The following is an 18,884-nucleotide window of genomic DNA, read 5'->3' as shown; positions in this document are numbered from 1 at the left end:
GCAGTTTCATTTGATATGGCTGGCCAGTTGCTTAGCAGCGGGAGGACGCTCCACCTTAACGATATGCTGCATTCACGTGACCTAGAAAGAACCATAACGTATCTGGATGATAACAATTTAGAGTTCACAAAACAAAGTTCCCGGCTTGATTGCAACGCATTGGAAGTGCTCACACATCATATCGTTGATCGCTATCAGCCACCAAACGCTTACGTGATATTCTTTATACATTCCATTCATTTTGTAGTTATTATACTCACTGTATTTGACTGTTTGCCGCTTGTTTCGAGTCAGTAAGCAGAGCCTTGATTTGATGGACGTAACACCAAATTCCCCAAATTCAACATTGTTATTTACAACTTGAATATTGTCGCGCATGGTAATTTGAAGCTGCGAATGGAATTGTCGAGTCGGATTGTCGCATCTACTTGTTTTCCACATGTTTCATGAACGCAGCACCACTCTCTCCGTTGCCACAAGTGGCTTTAGCTGCAGAAATAGCGGGTGTTTTATCCGGCTGATCATGTAAACACAATACCCAGTTTTCATTCAGAGTGCATACAATCCAAAGTAAACTGAGTTTGCAAAAAGACTGTCGAACGGACCAGCGTGTTATCTGAGCTCGACAGGTCAGGTCTGAGACTGTCGCTGAAGGCGCACAGTTTGACAGTCATGGAAGTAACGTTACGCAGCAGCGGGGCGGCCAAACTTTCCCTCTGACAACATTGACTCTTTCAGCAAATGCCCACAATGGCGTCTGTTTTGGTAAGTAAATCTGTTAACACTTTCAGAAAGGCTAATGAGTAAAAGTGGGTTTACTTTGACAGCTTGCACTGGTGCTAATAGTAGCCGAGTCGGCGAGTTTGCTAGCTGCCTACCTGCTAAGAGGATTTGCTGAGGGGGGCTGTCAAAACACAGCTTGGGTCCTCTCTATGAATTCATTACAACATAATAGACTTGCTTATTAGTAAAAATCGACTTGAAATTCTTGTAGCTCAGTGTAATGCCTCTTTAATGCTTTTCCTAAACACACTTGTTGGTCTGCTCAGGCAGGCAGTGTCTCATGCTGAAGTTCCTGCTCAGCCCTCCACCACAACAAACACAAGCTTTCCTCAGACTAGGCTTAAGTCTAAACAGATCTTACACAGCAGTTTTTTTAAAGGGGCACTATGTAGTTTTGGAGAAGAAATTCAAACTCAGATTTTCAGTATTTACAATATTAATTAGATAATAATACAAATTCAGATTTTTTTTTTTTTCTATAACTGAATAAACAAGCTGTTCTGAGAGGAAAATAAGGTCCCAGAACAATGTTTACACTGTTTGTCTATACACAAATATAAACAAAGTAAAACAGTATGAAATTGTGTTGTCCTTTAAGGTCAGTTTGTTTATTCAGTCATGAAAACAAAGATAGTTTGTATAGGCATAAACAAATAATTCAATGAAAATCTTTCTATTCTGATTAAAATTACTTCCTTTTGCCACCTTTAAGTGTTTACTCAACAATAATCTGCCAGTGCTCATCATGCTTCGGACAGAAAATGTAAAGTCAGTTTAACATGGTGGATGGTGGAAGTAGACGTAAGTGTAGTCTTAACTGTCAGAGGAAATGTTTTTGTTTCATTACTGTGCTATCCACGGGAAGACCTGACTTTTCATTTTGTTGTTGCGACCTTTCCGTGCAGGAGGATCCGACCCTTGAGAGACACTTCAAGGGGCATAAAGATGCTGTCACCTGTACAGACTTCAGCCCGAACCGCAAACAACTGGGTAATTTCTGCTGACAGTAAAAGCTTTGCCAATTTAAAGATGCTATTCAGGTGTTCTATCTGCAGACAGTTGCCTGTAATCATATGCCATGCTTTTGGCTCACAGAAGGGATGAAATAATGGATTAACATCACTGATGAAACATTTATTTTCTCACTTGGAACAGTTGAATTGATGTACAATTATGTAATATAGTAATCATGACAGTATTATATTGTAAAACAATCAGTATGAGACCCTTTGCAATAACCATGCAACTTTACATTGCAAGCTATATGTAAGTGGCTTGTAAATGGTGTTTCATTGTCAACCTACTGCAACAGACCTACAGTAGCAAGCACTGACTGACAGTAATCAGGTTAGCTTTTTGAACTTTAAGATTTTCTGACATTTTACCTCCAACTGATCTATTAGTTAGTGTTTTCCTAGAATGGTCATCTTGGTTTCTGTCATAGTGTTGTATTCTCTCTGTACTTTGATTGTGTATAATGTTCTTGACAAACACATTGATCTTTGCTGAAGTTTAACCAGAGACTGTTTTAGGAAAGTCTCTTTTATTACAAAGCTGACCTACCAGAATGCTTGTGCTCAGATTAGACTCTTCTGTCATATGAGACACAATTAAACATTGACAATACATACTGAGCTCACTGTATTCACAGTAATAACCTCTCCCTCTAGCCTCAGGGTCTGTGGATAAGACCCTGATGATCTGGAATCTGGCTCCAAAGGCGAGAGCTTTCCGTTTTGTTGGCCACCAAGACGCCATCACTGGGGTGCAGTTCTCCCCCTCTGGTAACCTGGTGGCCACTTCCTCCAAAGACAGAACTGTCAGACTGTGGACACCTTCCATGTAAGCTCAAGTAATTTTTCCTTTAATCAGGAGCGTTTTATTTGAGTAGGGTAAGTGGACTGTAATATGAAATGTAAAACAAATGATCTTGTGCACAGTTAAGTGAATCACATTCTGAAAATTTGACTGTAACACTGTTAACTGGCAAGAAAGTCACACATACCCTGAAAGCTGAGGCTGCATGGCATATGTGACTTGGAGAGGCTGGGTTTTAAATCAGTTGTTTTTGTTATGTGTCTATGTACTGTAGAAAGGCAGAGTCTACAGTGTTCAAAGCCCACACGGCCGCTGTACGTAGTGTTGCCTTCTCCCATGATGGCCAAAGACTGGTGACAGCCTCTGACGACAAGTCTGTCAAAGTGTGGAGTGTTCAACGGCAGTGCTTCGTCAACTCTCTCAGCCAGCACACTAACTGGGTGCGCTGTGCCAGGTATGCAGCAGCGCCACATCCTCAGTAACATCTTCTGATGTAGCGTTTGTGTGTGTGTCTTACAGGTTACCTGAAAGTAGCTTTAGCTCTTTGTCACTTTTTGATATTATGTTTTGCTTTGCACTGCTTGCCAAGAATTTGTCCAAGAACAAACTGAATTACAGATCTTGATGACTTTTTTACAAACCAAAATATTAGTTATACGCTTTTTAAATTTTTTTTATACACATTTGGCTCTCGATTGTTCTCAGTACCTTTTACATGTTTTGAATGAGGTGATATGTGAAATTGATGATGGACCAGTAGATCAAATCAAGATTGGTCAAGATTGTCTACAATGTGTGTGTAACCTTATGAGTTTGAAGCAGGGAAATGCTGAAAAAAAGTGAATTTGCTCTCACTTTGTATAACGAGCATTTTATGTCTTTGCCACACGGCAGGTTTTCTCCCGATGGGCGGCTGATAGCTTCCTGTGGAGATGATCGCACTGTCCGGCTCTGGGACACGTCCACCAAACACTGCATCAACTGCTTCACTGATTATGGAGGGTTAGTTTGAAAACAATCTGGCTTTGTGAACTGATATTCTTCTTAGTTTTAATTTACTTTGAGCCACTTAATTAAGTTTTTATCGTGAGGGTGTGTGTATTTGTAATTGGCACAATCTCTGGACACAATTTTTTTTCCTTTTGTAATGCAAGAAAGACCCAATACATTTCCTAACATTTACCATCATATTTACCTATGTGGACCAAAACCTCACTGAAATAATAATCATTTTTAAAAAAGCTTAAAAAAACTGATGTACAAGCTAAATAAATGTTGAGTTTAGGCACTGCTTTGTCACTCTTATACATGGCATCATTGTGAATTGTTGACACACTGGACTGTTAAACTGTTGCAGGTCAGCGACTCCACTGAGTGTTTTTGTTTTTCCAGATCAGAAACATTTGTTGATTTTAACCCAAGCGGCACCTGTATAGCATCCTCAGGAGCTGACAGTTCACTTAAAATCTGGGATCTACGAACCAACAAGCTGATTCAGCATTATCAAGGTATGTCAAAATGTCAAAGCTATAATAATGCCGAATATCTTGTAGAATTATCCTCGCTAATGTCTCTAAAATGTCACAGACTGTAATTGTGTTCCCAGTTTGTCAGCTAAGGAGTTTGCTAACCCATTATCCTGCAGGGGTTCTTTGTGCAAATTTCTATTGATGTGTTTTTGTGTTGCCTTACTTAATTTTGTATCTTTGGTTTCAGTCCACAGTGCAGGAATCAACAGCTTTTCCTTCCATCCATCCAACAACTACCTGATCAGTGGCTCCAGTGACAGCACTGTTAAGATCTTGGACCTGCTTGAGGGACGCCTCATCTACACCCTCCATGGACACAAGGTGAGGCTACAGAACAGCTCAGATCACTCACAGACAGCAGACCAAGAGAAAACACCATCAAGGATTTTTGTCCTCAATAGTGTTTGTCATGGCAAGATTTTCTTTATTCACTTACATTCCTTTCTTTGTTTTTAGGGCGCTGTAATCACAGTAGCCTTTTCTAGGGCTGGAGATCTCTTTGCCTCGGGGGGAGCTGATGGTCAGGTTGGTGTTTCATATTTATAAAATGACCCCCATTCTCTCAATAGCTTGTAATTTCAAGGTTATACTTTTAGTTTTTGTAGTAGAAAGCCTGAAGGGAACTTGGGTCATTAAAGTTGTGCTGGTCCCTCGATTCCCCAGGTGCTGATGTGGAGGACAAACTTTGACACCAAGTCCTACCAGGACGTCCTGCAAAAACACAGCCAGAGGTCCACCCCTGATCCTCCACCACACGTGACTGACATCCACCCCAGAGGACCCCACCTTCATCACCTGCAGCCCACAGCCATTCAGGTCACTTCAGTTTTACCTTCAAATATAAATTATTTTTAGTAAGTTAGTCAAGCCTGTGCTGACTTTTGTAACTGGTGTATTTAAAGAAAAACCACATCATCATCAACATCATCTAACATACAAACTAAAATGAAAAACTATGACTGGGCAAGAGCAGGAATAAAATCAAGATATAGTCATGGGAAAAAAAGGTTTCATCACATCTGGTCAGTGGCCATATAGTACTTTCCTTGCCTAACCATCCGAATCTCTTGTTTTATTAGAACTGACCAATGTTCAGGCATTAAAACTATTCACATCCGTTTCCTGCACGGACAAGAAGTATCTAGTGAAAGCAACCTGGTTTGCAGTTGCTGTCAACACATAACATCTATGAGTTCCTAAAAAAATACAGGTGAGAAATCAAGAGATGTATCGACTTTTCTTTCTTTCCACAGATCAGTCAGACAGTGGCAGATACTCGGTCCAATGATCCACATGTCATAGAGTTGGGCGAAGCTGTTCACAGCACCACGGTAAGCTGGTATATATAAGTCTACAGTAGAATAGGCACAAGAAGACAAGCCACATCCCAAATCACACTTATTTAAGGCAAATAAGCAAAGCAAATAACTTAAAGACCATATTGCATTGAAAGTAGCACAACAACAGGAATGTTTACTGGAAATCCACATCAAAAAGTGAGATATGCGTAAATGACGCATAAGCATCCAGTCCATTCAATCCACAATGACTCCAAAATTGTTTTGAAGTAGGCACCGTGTGGACAAAACAGGGAAAAAAAAACTGTCTTTATTTATTGATTCATTGATTTTACTTTCCCGCCCACCATTTCTCTATACGCCTACACTGAAACTGGAAAGCTCATTGTAAAACTTTGGGCCTTGATTCATCATAATAGATGCAGTTAACAAGTTCTTACCATTAACACAGTGGAAGATTTGTGTGATTTATACAGCTGTATGTAGAGGCTACTGTTAACAAAGCACGTGCCACAAAATAAAATAAAAAAAGACTTGGAGAGTAAAAATGCTTGGGGTCACACAGCTATGTCACAGATCTGTGTGGATTCCTACATTTGGTAAATTTGAAGCAGATCTGTCACGTGAGTTGTGTATCCAGCTGATACAGATTCATGGTTGTGTATATTTAGGGGTAATGTTCCGATGACCACCAGGTGGCAGTGCAGACCAGTCATTAGTCTTTCCATCCTACTGCAGCACTGACATCTGCCTCAGAGGAAAACATCCCATTCACTTATCAGAGATTCAGTGATGCCAGCAGAGAGCAACCCTCTGTCTTTGCTAACAAGAGATCTGTTTAGCATCATTCAGAAACACACTACTGCTGTAATCCTCAAATTCTGTACGTGCACACATCAGAGCTACTGAGCACGGCTACAATTCAGTGATTTCATTGATAATATACTGGATTTAGTCTAATTAGAAAAATTTGGATGTAGCATAAATACAAATTCAAGCTGCATTATAGTTCAGTTCTGTAACCCTGTTCAACGTCTTTCCTTAAATCAGCCTTATGTATCTATTTTTCATTTTTTTCAGATTCAGCTGTATAAAAATATGACTTGTTAGACTTTCAAATGAAGCAATGGGCTTTTGTTGACCTGTATAATTTTGACTGTGTCAGCAGTGCGAATACAACCACATGTGGCTACTGAACCGCTCTGTTAGAGGAGCAGTGGGATATTGCTTTTACTTCAGGACACTACGCATTTATTCCTCCGACTTTTTCGGCTTCTGCATTTTAAAAATTTTTTTTACCCAAGAACCTTGTGAATGCCACGCTGTGTTTTGTAGATCATCTCTTTCTGTAGTTTCTATTGTTGCCAAGGGCCCATCTGGGGCGGCTTGGCAGTGACCTGGCCTTGAACTTGAGTAGCAAGTTCACATCATGTTGCAAGGTAAAATCCTGTATGTGAATTAGTGCTATCCGCTTAGTCCACAAATGCTGATCCTGGACAAATGGTTGGAAGCATGAGATTGATGTAGGTGGGTCTTAATGCACACGTTTAATGAATATTAGGAAAACAGCATGCAAGAGGACGACTTGTTTAGATGTAAGGCTATCCACTGCCACATTAGAAAACAGAGAGTGTGAGATCAGTAAATTGCTCAAGGATGCGCTTACCTACACTACAGTTTTCTGTGTATTTCTACCAGAATAGTTTTCACTGGCAAGAAATGTAGTTTCTGGCTGGTATCTAATAAAATGCCTGAATCCTAGATCCTAAATATGCATTCATCACAACATTTGACAGTTAACATGCTACAGTTTGCTTTTGTGATCTCTGAATGATGGCAGTATGATCAGCTGCCTGTCTTCCTTCACACAGCATCCCAGAGAGGTTACAAATAATTACTGCCCCCTACTGTTGTAAAAAAAATATTACAGTGCATTTTTTTGATTCTGATAAGTCTGAGGATTACAGAATAAGGACAGCTAATGCAGACTCCTCTATATGTTTTGCCTATTCTGGTGCTTTTTCCAATCCGTCATGATTTAGTGACGTGAATTGCCTGTAAATATTAAGACATGAACAAATTGTAACGTGGCTCTCATTGTAGCCAGCCATCACTCGCACAGAATGCTTGAAACCTCCGTCCATATGCACGGTACACCTAAAACAAACATAACCGTAAATCATAAAGCAAAAATGTCTTAATAAATACAACATTAACAGTGTGCTTTGTAAGTGTATATATACTGAATGCAGCATTTAATGATTCATAGTAATATTTATATTTATACCCTGACAAATGTGCTCATGTTTATATATTCATAAGCAGATTGATGTGAGTTGGGGCATGTTTTCTTTTTGGATATGGAAATCATTTCTAAAGTGACATGGTGCACATAATTTTCCTTCAGGGCTGCGACTTTTTTGAAACTTAAAGTCAAGTAGCATAAAGGTCTTTTGAGTTGAGGGACTGATATGAAAAGATGTTGTTTTTATTTACGGTTTTCATTTTTATGGGCATTGTTACAAACTAGGAAAACAACGTCTCCTTATCCCCTGTTAAACCCCAGAAGAAGGAACATGAAAAACTCAGTCTCCATGAATTATAGCTCCTATTGCAGCAGTAGTTGTAATTTTTCTTCAGTGTGCTGCCCTACTTGTCTTAGCGTCTCCTTCTCTGCCGTTGGCTGCTGTGTGGGAGGAAAGACATGAATGGACCAAGCCAAGTGGAAGTCATTTAGAGTCAGGATGGCCAAGTCAGATAAGTTTTTTTTGTTCAAGACTGCAGTAAACACAACTGCAGAACAGCCATTCATGACTCGAAATGCTCTGATGTTAACATGGAACTGTGTAGATGAATGGGAAGAGGAAGGGACTAGCTTTAACTGGCATGGAGTATCAGATGGATGGGTAAATCAAGAGACAGTGTAAAGTAAACATCCACAAAATATGTATTTTAATGCATGCTTCTTGCTGTTTATACTCATTTCATGAAGGTTTTAACATTTGTATGCAAATGTTATGCCAGTTAAACAGCAAACATAAATGTGTCTGGTAGCTCTCTTTTAGAAGAAGTTGTCTGGCATAAAGGAAGTGTCCACTTTTTATAAAGGAGATTAAATCAAGCCAAGACAATTTTATTTATATAGCCCAGAATTACAAATCACAATTTGCCATGAAGGGCTTTACAATCTGTACAACATATGACATCCTTTGTCCTTAAACCCTCAGATTCATATTCAGATTCAGATAAGGAACACCCCCCAAAAATCCTTCAATAAGTAGTCACTCTGCACTGAAACCCTGCAGTATTAAGCAGTTAATATCTTAGATGAGGACAAATTAGAAGCTGGGAGAAATTTGCAAATGACGACAAAACGCTAGTGTCGTTATTAAACATTCTGGCGCTTATTCTGCTGTAGTGTGCATGTAAAATCTCTTAGTTTAGCACCTAAGGCGATTTTTTTTGGTTGCACTGTTCTGCCTAAGTCTGAGAGGGTCCTTCTCAGATTTGGCTCCTTCTCTCCCGTGTCCTCTGTGCGTCTCCATCCTCTTTTTCTCCCCCTTCTTCTCAATGTTACTGAAGGAGCTCGTCTTCGCTTCCCTGTACGATTCGCCCGAGCGTGCCTGAATGGAAAAGCCCGTGAGAGATCAGAGAGAGAGAGAGATGGGGAGGAATAGAGATCAGAGAGATGGGGAGAGAGCACAAATCCACGTGCCGGTGCCCTGGCCCTCGGGGGCCCCAACCAGGGAGCAGCAGCCGCAGCAGCCGTGGCTCTAATAATAGACTATCTGGAGTTCTGCCTGCCTGTTTAACTCAGTGACTAACTCACTGCACCCCGGTGTCACACACATTTCATACATAAACATCAGTTTTATCCTTGCCATAAATAGCAAGATGAATACTGGACCCTAACATGCTCTGTCATGGTTGGGGTAAAAGCTAAATGTGTTAAAACTTAAACTGCACACGCACACACACACACACACACACACACACACACACACACACACACAGCTCCTGACTCATTCATACACTTCCACGCAGCTTGTTTAAGCCTGTGTGTATATAGGTATGTGAGAGCAGTTATATAGTGGATATGTGGATTTGCCGAGTTATGTGTGAGTGTGAACTCTGGGTCTGTTTATGTGTGTACATGAGTCACAGTGTATTGGAGTGCGAATGTGTGTGTGTGAGAGTCATTCCTGTTTAGGATGGTTCAGAGCAGGGAGCCCCCAGTGCTACTCCTCCTGTCAGCTCTGATTCCCATCACTGAGGAACTCTCTCCTCTCTTCTCCTCTCTTCTTCCTCTTCCTCTTCCTCTTCCTCGTCCTCTCTTCTTCTTCTCCCTCTTCCTCATCCTCTCTTCTTCCTCCCCCTCTCCTCTTCCTCTTCCTCTTCCTCCTCCTCTCCTCCGGTGATTTCCTAGTCATTTCCTTCTCCTTCAACGTCTTCCCCCTCTGGTCATTTCCTAGTTCTTCCTCCTCCTTCCACTGTTGTTGATGTCCTCAGAGTGCTTTCCCCTTCCGCCCTGCATCCGTGTTTCCCCCCCATCACCCTAATGGGTCCGTGCGTAGGCGGAAACAGGAGAAGGAAGGGACGGGAGATGCAAATGGCCCAAGGTGGGTGCGTGGGCGGCTGGATGGGGAGGTTCCTGCACTCAGTTCCTGCTACCATTGATGACCTCTGTGTCCTGTATTTAGGGCAATCTCCTCTTATTACGTCTTTTTCTTTAGCTTTTTCTTTTGACTTCAGTGGAGCTAAACTTAGGTCTCTTGGTTCAGACACTGATTTTCTTTTGGGTACTTGTAGTCTTGGGTGTTTTTCGTGGTGTGAGCAAGGCCATTTAGTCCAAGTGAAGGGAAATCTTAATGCTACAGCACAAAGTCATAGATACATCTACAGCATGGGTTCAAAATCTGGCGGACAGCCTTCTCAGAGGAGTGGAGGCTGTTACAGCAGCATATTAATGCATGTGGATTTAGAATTACATGTTTAATATTTGATTGTCCATATATTTGTGGCCGTGAAGTGTAGTTTGTTTGCCAAGAGACATCCTTTTTCCTTTATTTTTTATCTTTTTTTTTTTTCCAAAGAAAGCAGCATCCTGAAACAAATCGACTAACAGCATCTATAATACCCAAACAAACAAGCAAACTGAAACTGACGACAATCATAATAATCGATAGTAGCAGCCCTACATAACAACACAACTCTGTATTCAGGAAGTTAGTACGGACAGGGAGGTGATGTCAGTAATGACGTGATGACATTGATGTGGCATCAGCTGTGGCTCTGTCCCCATCCTCCCTTTCTCCCTCTCTCTGCATTAGCCATTAAGCTCTGCAGCGAGCTAGCGGCACAAGCGGGGCTCAGTGCTTCTGAATGGAGCGTTATCAGCAAACACTACGTCATTACAGAGCTGACAGGGGCCTGGGGTGGTGACCTCACTCTCCATTGACATTACTGGGCTTTGAAAGACACACTAGTGGCCATATAGTGACGTATCTCATCCACGCCAACAGCCAAAGCTGCTGCCTGTGTGTCCTTGAGCACTAAATTCATGGGTTATGGGGCAGCAAGCCTCAAAAAGAATAACACAAATTGTAATGTAACTGATTAACTGTATCCTTAGCATAAGTTGTTTGTTGTGCACTTCTTTCAAAACTAAGAGAACAAACAGTGAAATAGATTTTTTTGGTGGTAGTGAAGCAAGTTTGTTTGTTAAAGTGTGTGACTGGACATCTCTCAAAATGTAGAACAGCCTCTCAGCTGCTTGAGTCCCTCCTCTTGTTGAGTGGCAGCATAGAGTAAGCGACGACATGGAAAGTGTCAAACCCATTGCACTGAACAGATATCAAGTCATCTGTGAAACACATGAAGAATGGCAAGCGTGAAATGAGGCCAGGCGAGACAGCAGAGTGTGTGTGTGTGGATGGTGTATCTGTCTTTATAAGGACTCAAATGTCCAAATAGGTAGGTTCATATAAATCCTCCAGAGGAGAGCATGTTGCCCGGGTTTTTTAGTGATGTGTGTCTTGCAACTGTTCGGGTTAGTTCAGTTTTAAACCCGAGTTTAAAAGAGTCAGAAGTCAGATTGAGGTCCAGTTAATTAATGTTACATGGTGTTGTTAGGAACGGTTTTTAATAATGTTGCTGATAAATGGTCCTCAAAGCTTTATCTGTGTGTGTATATGTCTGTGTGTGTGTGTGTGTGTGCGTGTGTGTGCACATGCACATTAAAGAGGTGATTAGATAGCAGAAGGTTAGATTTTGTTACCTATGCCATCTCTCGTGTCCCTGCAGACGTTAGCTGTGACGCCAGTTTGACCAGACAAGGTGTCCTCTACCGACAGGCCTCCTGTCACAGACCTGTGTGTGTGTGTGTGTGTGTGTGTGTGTGTGTGTGTGTGTGTGTGTTCTTTGCAGTTGTACAGTCTTCCATAGTGTTTGTGTGTGTGTGTGTGTGTGGGGAGTAAATTTACTATGCTCTCCTGTCTGCCTTCATTTTAGTGACTCTTTTCATGTTCATCCATTAACTGCGAATATTCGTTATAAGGCCATGAATGTTTGTGTAATTTCAGTGTGTACTTGTCTACATTTACACAGACGGCCCCACCCCCACTCCTCTCCAGCTTCCTGTGCAGGGGAAGTACAGGATATTGAATGGCCCGGAGGTTGAGATTTAAGTGCTGTAGAGGAGAACACGAGTGACAAGACACGACGGAAACGAGCTAAAGATAGTAACAGCTCCGGGGGGGGGAGGGGGGTTCACTTTCCACCAGGACAAGGGCTCCCAGAGGCTGCATAACACCCTCACACTCACACACATGCCCGCACACAAACACGCACTGTTACACTCAGGCAGACACACTCCATGCACACTCAGTGAAAGCACAATCAGACACATTCATTCATGCTGTATTCTCATACGCTGACTACTACTCACATACTCACCCTGACATGGCAATGGGATTTAACTTGCTTTAAGTGATTATTTTGATAATAACATTGACTTTTTTGCTTCATGTAATACGAGTGGCTCAGGCGTAGTGTCACACGGAGAATCAACAACCAATTTTGCATACCTGCATGTCTTTTAAACTCTTGGCTTATTGTTTTGGCTACCCAGCAAACACATAGGCAACAATCCGACCTAAAAGTGTTTGAGGTGTTTGAGGCTGTGTCCTGTGCAAATAAGGAGCCAATGCTTTCCAGACACAGTGCAGAGTGGTTTATAATTTACAAGACAAGATTTTACTACTGTGGAAAATGATCATGGCAGCAATCATTTAATCTTTTGTCTTGGCAATTGATTGGCATGATTGACAAAATACTACAAAACAAAATACTTGTAACTGAATTAGCAGAGCCTCTGTGTTAGCTGTGATTCTTCGATAGTACTGCAGGGATCGGGAAAAGCTTGTCACTAGTTTAAGACACACCTTCAAGCAGGTAGCCCAGTTGTGGTGGAAATGCAATATCCTGGCCACGCAGAGTCACACCGAGTAGAGCATAATTGGTTTAATCGGCCACAAGCTTGAAGACTGTCAAGATGGACTTGCGAGCTCACATGATCATGTGAACTTTGCATTGTGGCAAAAGTTGAGCCATCAAAAAATAATTGTGGCAGGACTTATTGGAAGACATGTTTTCTTGGAGACCTCTGCGCTAGGGTGGCAGATAGGCCAACTGTTTGCCAACAGCCTGGCACAGAACTACACTACATAGTACTATACTACATAGTAAGGAATTATTATAAAAATAATAATAACTCGAGTTAAAGTCCAAACGAGAGCTAAAAGTTCATATTGGATACAATTCCAGTGGGATGCTCGTGTTGCTTTAATTCTGTTGGATGTGTTAGTAGATTGTTGTTTCTCATACAGCCAGTCTGGTGTGTGAGTTCCTCCTTCTAGTGGGCAGACAGCCCTTAATGCAGCTGTAAGTGTCTGACACCTTGTGTAACTGGAATATTACATGGCGCCTCCTGCCCAGTCGATCGCACCAATGACAGCGGAGTCAAAGCGGAAACCCATCTCGGGACACCGCGGAAGTCCCGTAATGCTGTGTTTTGCTGTGAGACTCCCTGCGGCGGCTCCAGTCTCCTTGGCGCTAGCATGCAAGTGTTCAAAAAACTTGATCTTCCTCATCAAAAATACAACAGGAGGGCAAGCCTTATCACTAATTCAGGAGGATTCTCTCTTCCGATTCCCATACGTCCTTCCCCTCCTCACCTCTCTCACCCTTCCTCTTTCTCCTCTTTCTCTCCTCTTGTAACTCTTTTTCTAAACCTTACACAACACTCACTTGTAGGAAGTGGGTGATTATTGTTGTGAGTTTTTTCTAGTTCTAGCAAATGTGCTATTTGAATCGTTTTTATGTAATTGAAAATAAAATATCTTTGGGTTTTTGTAATGTTATTAAATAATTAATTGGTTTATAGAAAACGTGATTAACAAATTACAGAATTTAAGGACATTTGAGTCCCTTAAGACCTTGTCTTTTTGCATACTGCTTGGTTCTGAATGCGTAGAACAAAGGTGAGACACTTGGAGGCATGTGACTGGATGATGATATGGTTCTGGTGGGATCTGGAGCAGGATCTGCTTTTAAACTGAATTGAGAACAAGAACCTATTGAAATACTTTAAGGTTGATTTGGTGTAAAATTCCTGTGATGGCCAAATTCCTGTCAAAACACCTGCTATCAGGCATGTTCATGTCCACCGCAGTTTTTCTCATTGTAGCACATTACAATTATTTCTGAGCTGCTTACCTCCATTCCACTCTAAGGGCTTCCCCTCCCTCCAAGTCATCTCCGCCATCCTTCCACATCCGACCAACACTCAGCCCTCTAAATGTGCATTCTCAAGGGTACAGCTGTGTCCTCAGGGGCCTCTACCGGGAACATGCTGACAGTCGGTCCGTGTAGGAGGCTAAAAATAGACAGGCAGGTCTATTACAGGTAGCAGGAACACCTGAAAGGCAAATGATGATGTGTTGTGTTTTCAAGCAGGGATGCTTGCTGTTATCCCTGCCCGGAGAAATGGGAGGATGCTGGGATGAGAGACAAAAATAGAACTTGGATAAGAGCAGACATGTTGTTGTCATTTTGCCTGTAAGTTCTTGGCAAAAACAGAAAGAGAAAAAAAACTAGGGCTGCAACTAAAGATTATTTTGTTTACTGATTAATTTGCAGATATTTTTTTTTTTTGCATTAATTGAATAATAGTTAAGTCTACAAATTACCAAAAAAACAAAAAAAAAAATGCTCACCACAATTGCCCAGAGCCCGAAGTGACACCTTCAAATTGCCTATTTTGTCCACTCAACATCCCAGACACAAAGACTCTTCATCATAAATGACAAAGAAGAGCTGCAAATACTTATCTTTGAAAAGCTGAACCACCGAATGTTTGACATTTTTGCTTGAGAAATTACTAAAATGATCAATCAATTATAGATAGATCATCATAGATATAAAAGATTAAGTGACAAGTTGTTGCAAAAGTTTATTTTTTAATGTTTTCCAGCTTGCTTGAATCTGTTTTCTCCTTTGGGCTTTGAGTTTGTAAATGTCCCTCTCTATTTGCCTAGTTATAAGCCCCAGTAAGGTTTAAACTAATAGGAAATACAAAATATTTTCATTTGTATTTATTGTCTCTACTTGTCACATTTAAGCAACAAAGTGTAACATTCTGGAGAATGATAGTCGATTTCTGAGTCTCATCCCCATAAATGACAGAAATAAAAAACACCCTTTGTGTGTTGACATGACTTTGCTTACTGCCACCCCTTCAAGTCTGCCAAAAAAGGCAAATTTCATGTTCATGTTGTGTGATTTCCATATTTGCCATTAGTGCAACAGTAAACTATAAGATGTTTGACATTTTAGCTGTTCTCTTTTAGCAAAACACATGATTTGCATCTCTGTTTGTACCGCAGCATCAAAACCCACGCTGCCATTTATGGCTGCTTTCCACTGTGTGTTTGTTTCAGTCGCAGTTCCAGGAGGTGATCTATTTAGGAATGATGTTTGTTTGGATGGTTGCACTGAGACTAATGGCCAGTTATAGATCGATTTTAACCAAAAATGTAGTTGATGTTGTTTTAAAGCCGGCCCAGCTCACATATTAAGGTCACATGATTGTATTAACTGCAATTAGGTTTGTCTAATGGTGGTGGACAACTGCAGCTGCACCAATATAAAGGGACCTCTAGTGTGTATGTGTGTGGAAATAACAGGCTACCTTAATATCTGGCAGTGTTGCTCGCTGATGCTATTTTCTCCCTGAGTGGAGGCAGAGAGGATGTGGCCCGGTGAACTGCGTAGGCAGATCAGACGCCTCATGGCTGTGTTGCCGGCCAGGCTTATTTCTGTACAGCTCATCCAGGCTCGCAGAAAAACAAGTTATTGATTTTCCAGAACATTTTTTTTTATGCGTTTTCTTTTTTCCTCCGATTGAAAGGCATCTACCTGCAGACCTTGACTGACTGGCTGAAGGTTAGCTAAGACAGAACTTTACTTTTTGTGGTCTCCGTATGTTTGGGAATCGATTTTTCAATGCCATTTTTAGCTGGCTTGTGGGTTGACAGCTGTTGTGTCTGTTTGCTGTACAGTGGAAGATGTAGCACTGGCTCCTTTTTCTCTTAATCTGTGCTCTTCTATAGAGTATACTGCCAGGGTTAGGTATACGAAACCCTCAAATCCATATTTTGTAATCAAGAATGTGCTTGAGCATTTTAGTCTGACTCTACAAGTATCCATACATGTGTCTTCCTTGCACACATGTGTGTATGTGCTTCACTCTGTATGTGTGAAATCCTTGTGCACACGTGTGTCTGTGACAGGAGGATTACTGGGAAAGGGCTAGGAAAACAAATTCATTTCCTGTGAGTTGAGAAAGCCACGGGGTCACGGTTTCTCTCCGGAGGTGCAGCTGTAACCCAGCACTGCTCAGTCCCAGGTTAACCCCACCTCCTCTCGCTGCTTCCCCCTCCTGTTAAGCTCATAGTCCACCTGTTAGGAAGTCATTCATCTCTCTGTTCCCTGGAGAGGGATAACTGGATCCCCCACCTCTGACCACAGCCGCACTGATGGATGGCTTTAATGGGCTTTTATTGTTTGATGTATCCACTCACTTCCTCTTTCTTTTCCAAATCTAATCTGCTCTCTGTATATCTCTTTACTCTATCTGCTCTAACTTACCTTTTAACTTGATTTTCTCTTTTGTGTATATGTTCCCATTTCCGTTTCATATATGCAGCATTACAGTGGGAGATAATTCTGTTGCAGAGATAAATAGGACTTTAGCTTTTAGTTCAAGGATGGTCTCTGACCTGTAGGGCATTCATCAACCCCCCCCCCCCCCCTTGTCTTAAATCTCCTCTATGCATGTTTTTCCATGTTTCTGACTGTAATCCAATTACATAAAGTCAAAGAGCAGGAAATTCTTTGGTCAGCCTAAAAATAAGTTCCTACATAAAGAAGTCCTTGAATCGGGGGTGCTCTGAAATAATCCAGAATACAGAATAAACCAGTGTTGGGAGGAAAAAGGCAATCACTGACTAGTGATGTGAATCTTCAACTGGCCTGGATTTGATTGCACAACAATTCTGGATGCATCTTGATGCATCTCAATAATAACCAGTTAGTACGAGCTGTTAGATTAATCTAAACTCCCTTTACATACAGAAAGTCCTTTTCAAAAATCAGACTACAACAGTCGCCAATGTTAAAATCTGTATCTTTTCAATGTCATTATCTGTGTGACCCACCACAGTCAATAAACATTAAAAAAAAGAAAATGTAAATCCTTCTGCAGTGCATTACAAGTGTGCTGTAATCTGCAACAATGAAGTTTACTCATTATATTCTTACTGTAAGACCACTGCACTGGGACGAGGGGGTGTCTGCTGCAGTGGTCTCCAGCTGGAAACGCAGGGTTGTTCAGCACTGACAAGGATCCTATATCGACTTTTGCTGGAGTGCAGTCCTACAAGCACATGTTGCTGGGTCGACTTTATGGTCGGTTGTAAACGCAGGCTAACATTACCTGTGAATTTACAACGCATAGGTCAGCTCATGTATCATTTTTCTTATATAAAATCGCTGAGGATCTGGACACGGTAGCCACTGTGCACACAGCTTAACATTATTTGGTTCTTTGTTTCAGTTTTTTTTCCTGATACCTTTTTGATCTTTTGAGAAGCCTTTGTCTTAATCAGACTTATCCTGTGAAGAAATGCGTTTTTTTGCCAAAAGCGTGATTTTGGTCCCCATATAAAATGTTACATTGATTCAAAATACTAACAGCTTTTGTTGCATTACTATTGTTTTATGTTTGATTGTTTGTCAAGGTTCAGATTTAATGTTCTTTGTTTAAAGACGCTTAAGTGGTTTGTGGTGGCCGTGAGCCCGGTATGTGTGGGAACATGAGAAAGGTTAGGTCGCTAGCATAGTCTGAGAGGGGGATCAGGGCTAGCCTTGAGCTCGCATTGTCTTACAGTGGGACAATTAGCAATTAGCAGTGGGGTTATTCTGAATGGCAAATGAGTTTCCCACAGGTGCTTTGCAGTCCTTTTGGTATTAGCGTAAGTGCTAAAGCTGATTAGCGGGCATTTGTGCAGCAATGCAGCTCAGTCTAATCTCCCTTATGGACGCTCCCCTGTTTTGGCAATTTCCTTTGAGAGCCGCTGCCTTTGAAATTGTTGTTTTAATATTTGTATGAAGATGTTGGTGGTTTAATGTATTGAGCACTTTTTCTTTAGTAACGGTGCATATTCAGGGCCATTCCAATGTTTTGTGCCCTCACTTTGTACTTTCATGCTCTACCTTTCATGCGAGTATCTGCAGCAGATGAACTAAAAATCACAGAATTTTCTGTGGCACTGAATTACCATGTCTGTTGTTTGTCCATCCTCCCTGGCACCCTTTCATTCCCCCTGAGTTGTTTACCTGTCCAGTAATCCCCAAGTGGGCTCTCTCTGAGATAAAAGAATATGAGTCACGCTTAAGGTTGGATATGTGTCAAGATTTTATGGAAAGATTAACCTCCCCCTGTCCTACATACACCTAAGCTCTCCATATGGCAACACATTTCTTCCTTGAATAGAAATCCTGATTGTCTTTTAGTACAGTTTCAGTGTAAACGATAACAAATAATTGACTGCAGGGTGGGCGAGGACCAGATATTTTTAGAGCAGTACCACATATTCTACAGGTGTACAAACAATTCTCATCTCAAAAGACACAAAGCTGAAGATAAAACCTAAAAATGTATTTAGCTTCTTTATGCTACATTACATCACTTTCCCAGCGGATATGTCTTTGTTTTTGGGTACTCATTCTTCTACCCACGTTTATTGCTCTTGGTCTCAACACAGTTGTTTAAGTATTAACTCTCTGTCGAGCTGCACGGCATTATGTAACTGCCATTCAGAAGAACAGTACAACT

At 41.3% G+C, this 18,884-nt stretch overlaps 1 protein-coding gene across 2 annotated transcripts in view; it reads left to right on the top strand.

Moving 5' to 3' along the window:
* The first annotated feature begins 204 nt into the window (after positions 1-204).
* The window catches only part of poc1b (POC1 centriolar protein B), a 44,574-nt gene continuing 25,894 nt past the window's right edge, over positions 205-18,884 (top strand). The window contains exons 1-10 of one of the 2 annotated variants that reach the window (XM_084363445.1): positions 205-765; positions 1,689-1,773; positions 2,454-2,625; positions 2,876-3,055; positions 3,496-3,603; positions 3,994-4,109; positions 4,318-4,451; positions 4,587-4,655; positions 4,794-4,946; positions 5,384-5,461. In XM_084363445.1, coding sequence (XP_084219571.1) covers positions 742-765; positions 1,689-1,773; positions 2,454-2,625; positions 2,876-3,055; positions 3,496-3,603; positions 3,994-4,109; positions 4,318-4,451; positions 4,587-4,655; positions 4,794-4,946; positions 5,384-5,461 — 1,119 coding nt within the window. In that variant the 5' untranslated portion in view covers positions 205-741. The remainder of the gene's footprint in view (positions 766-1,688; positions 1,774-2,453; positions 2,626-2,875; positions 3,056-3,495; positions 3,604-3,993; positions 4,110-4,317; positions 4,452-4,586; positions 4,656-4,793; positions 4,947-5,383; positions 5,462-18,884) is intronic. The other variant, XM_084363444.1, reaches the window with a different exon arrangement.

The sequence above is a fragment of the Pagrus pagrus genome (assembly GCF_965226575.1).
Source record: "Pagrus pagrus genome assembly, chromosome: 10".
In the NCBI taxonomy this organism is placed as follows: Eukaryota; Metazoa; Chordata; class Actinopteri; order Spariformes; family Sparidae; genus Pagrus; species Pagrus pagrus.
Note: the sequence above shows the minus strand (reverse complement) of the source record. Positions and strands in the feature narration are given on the sequence as shown.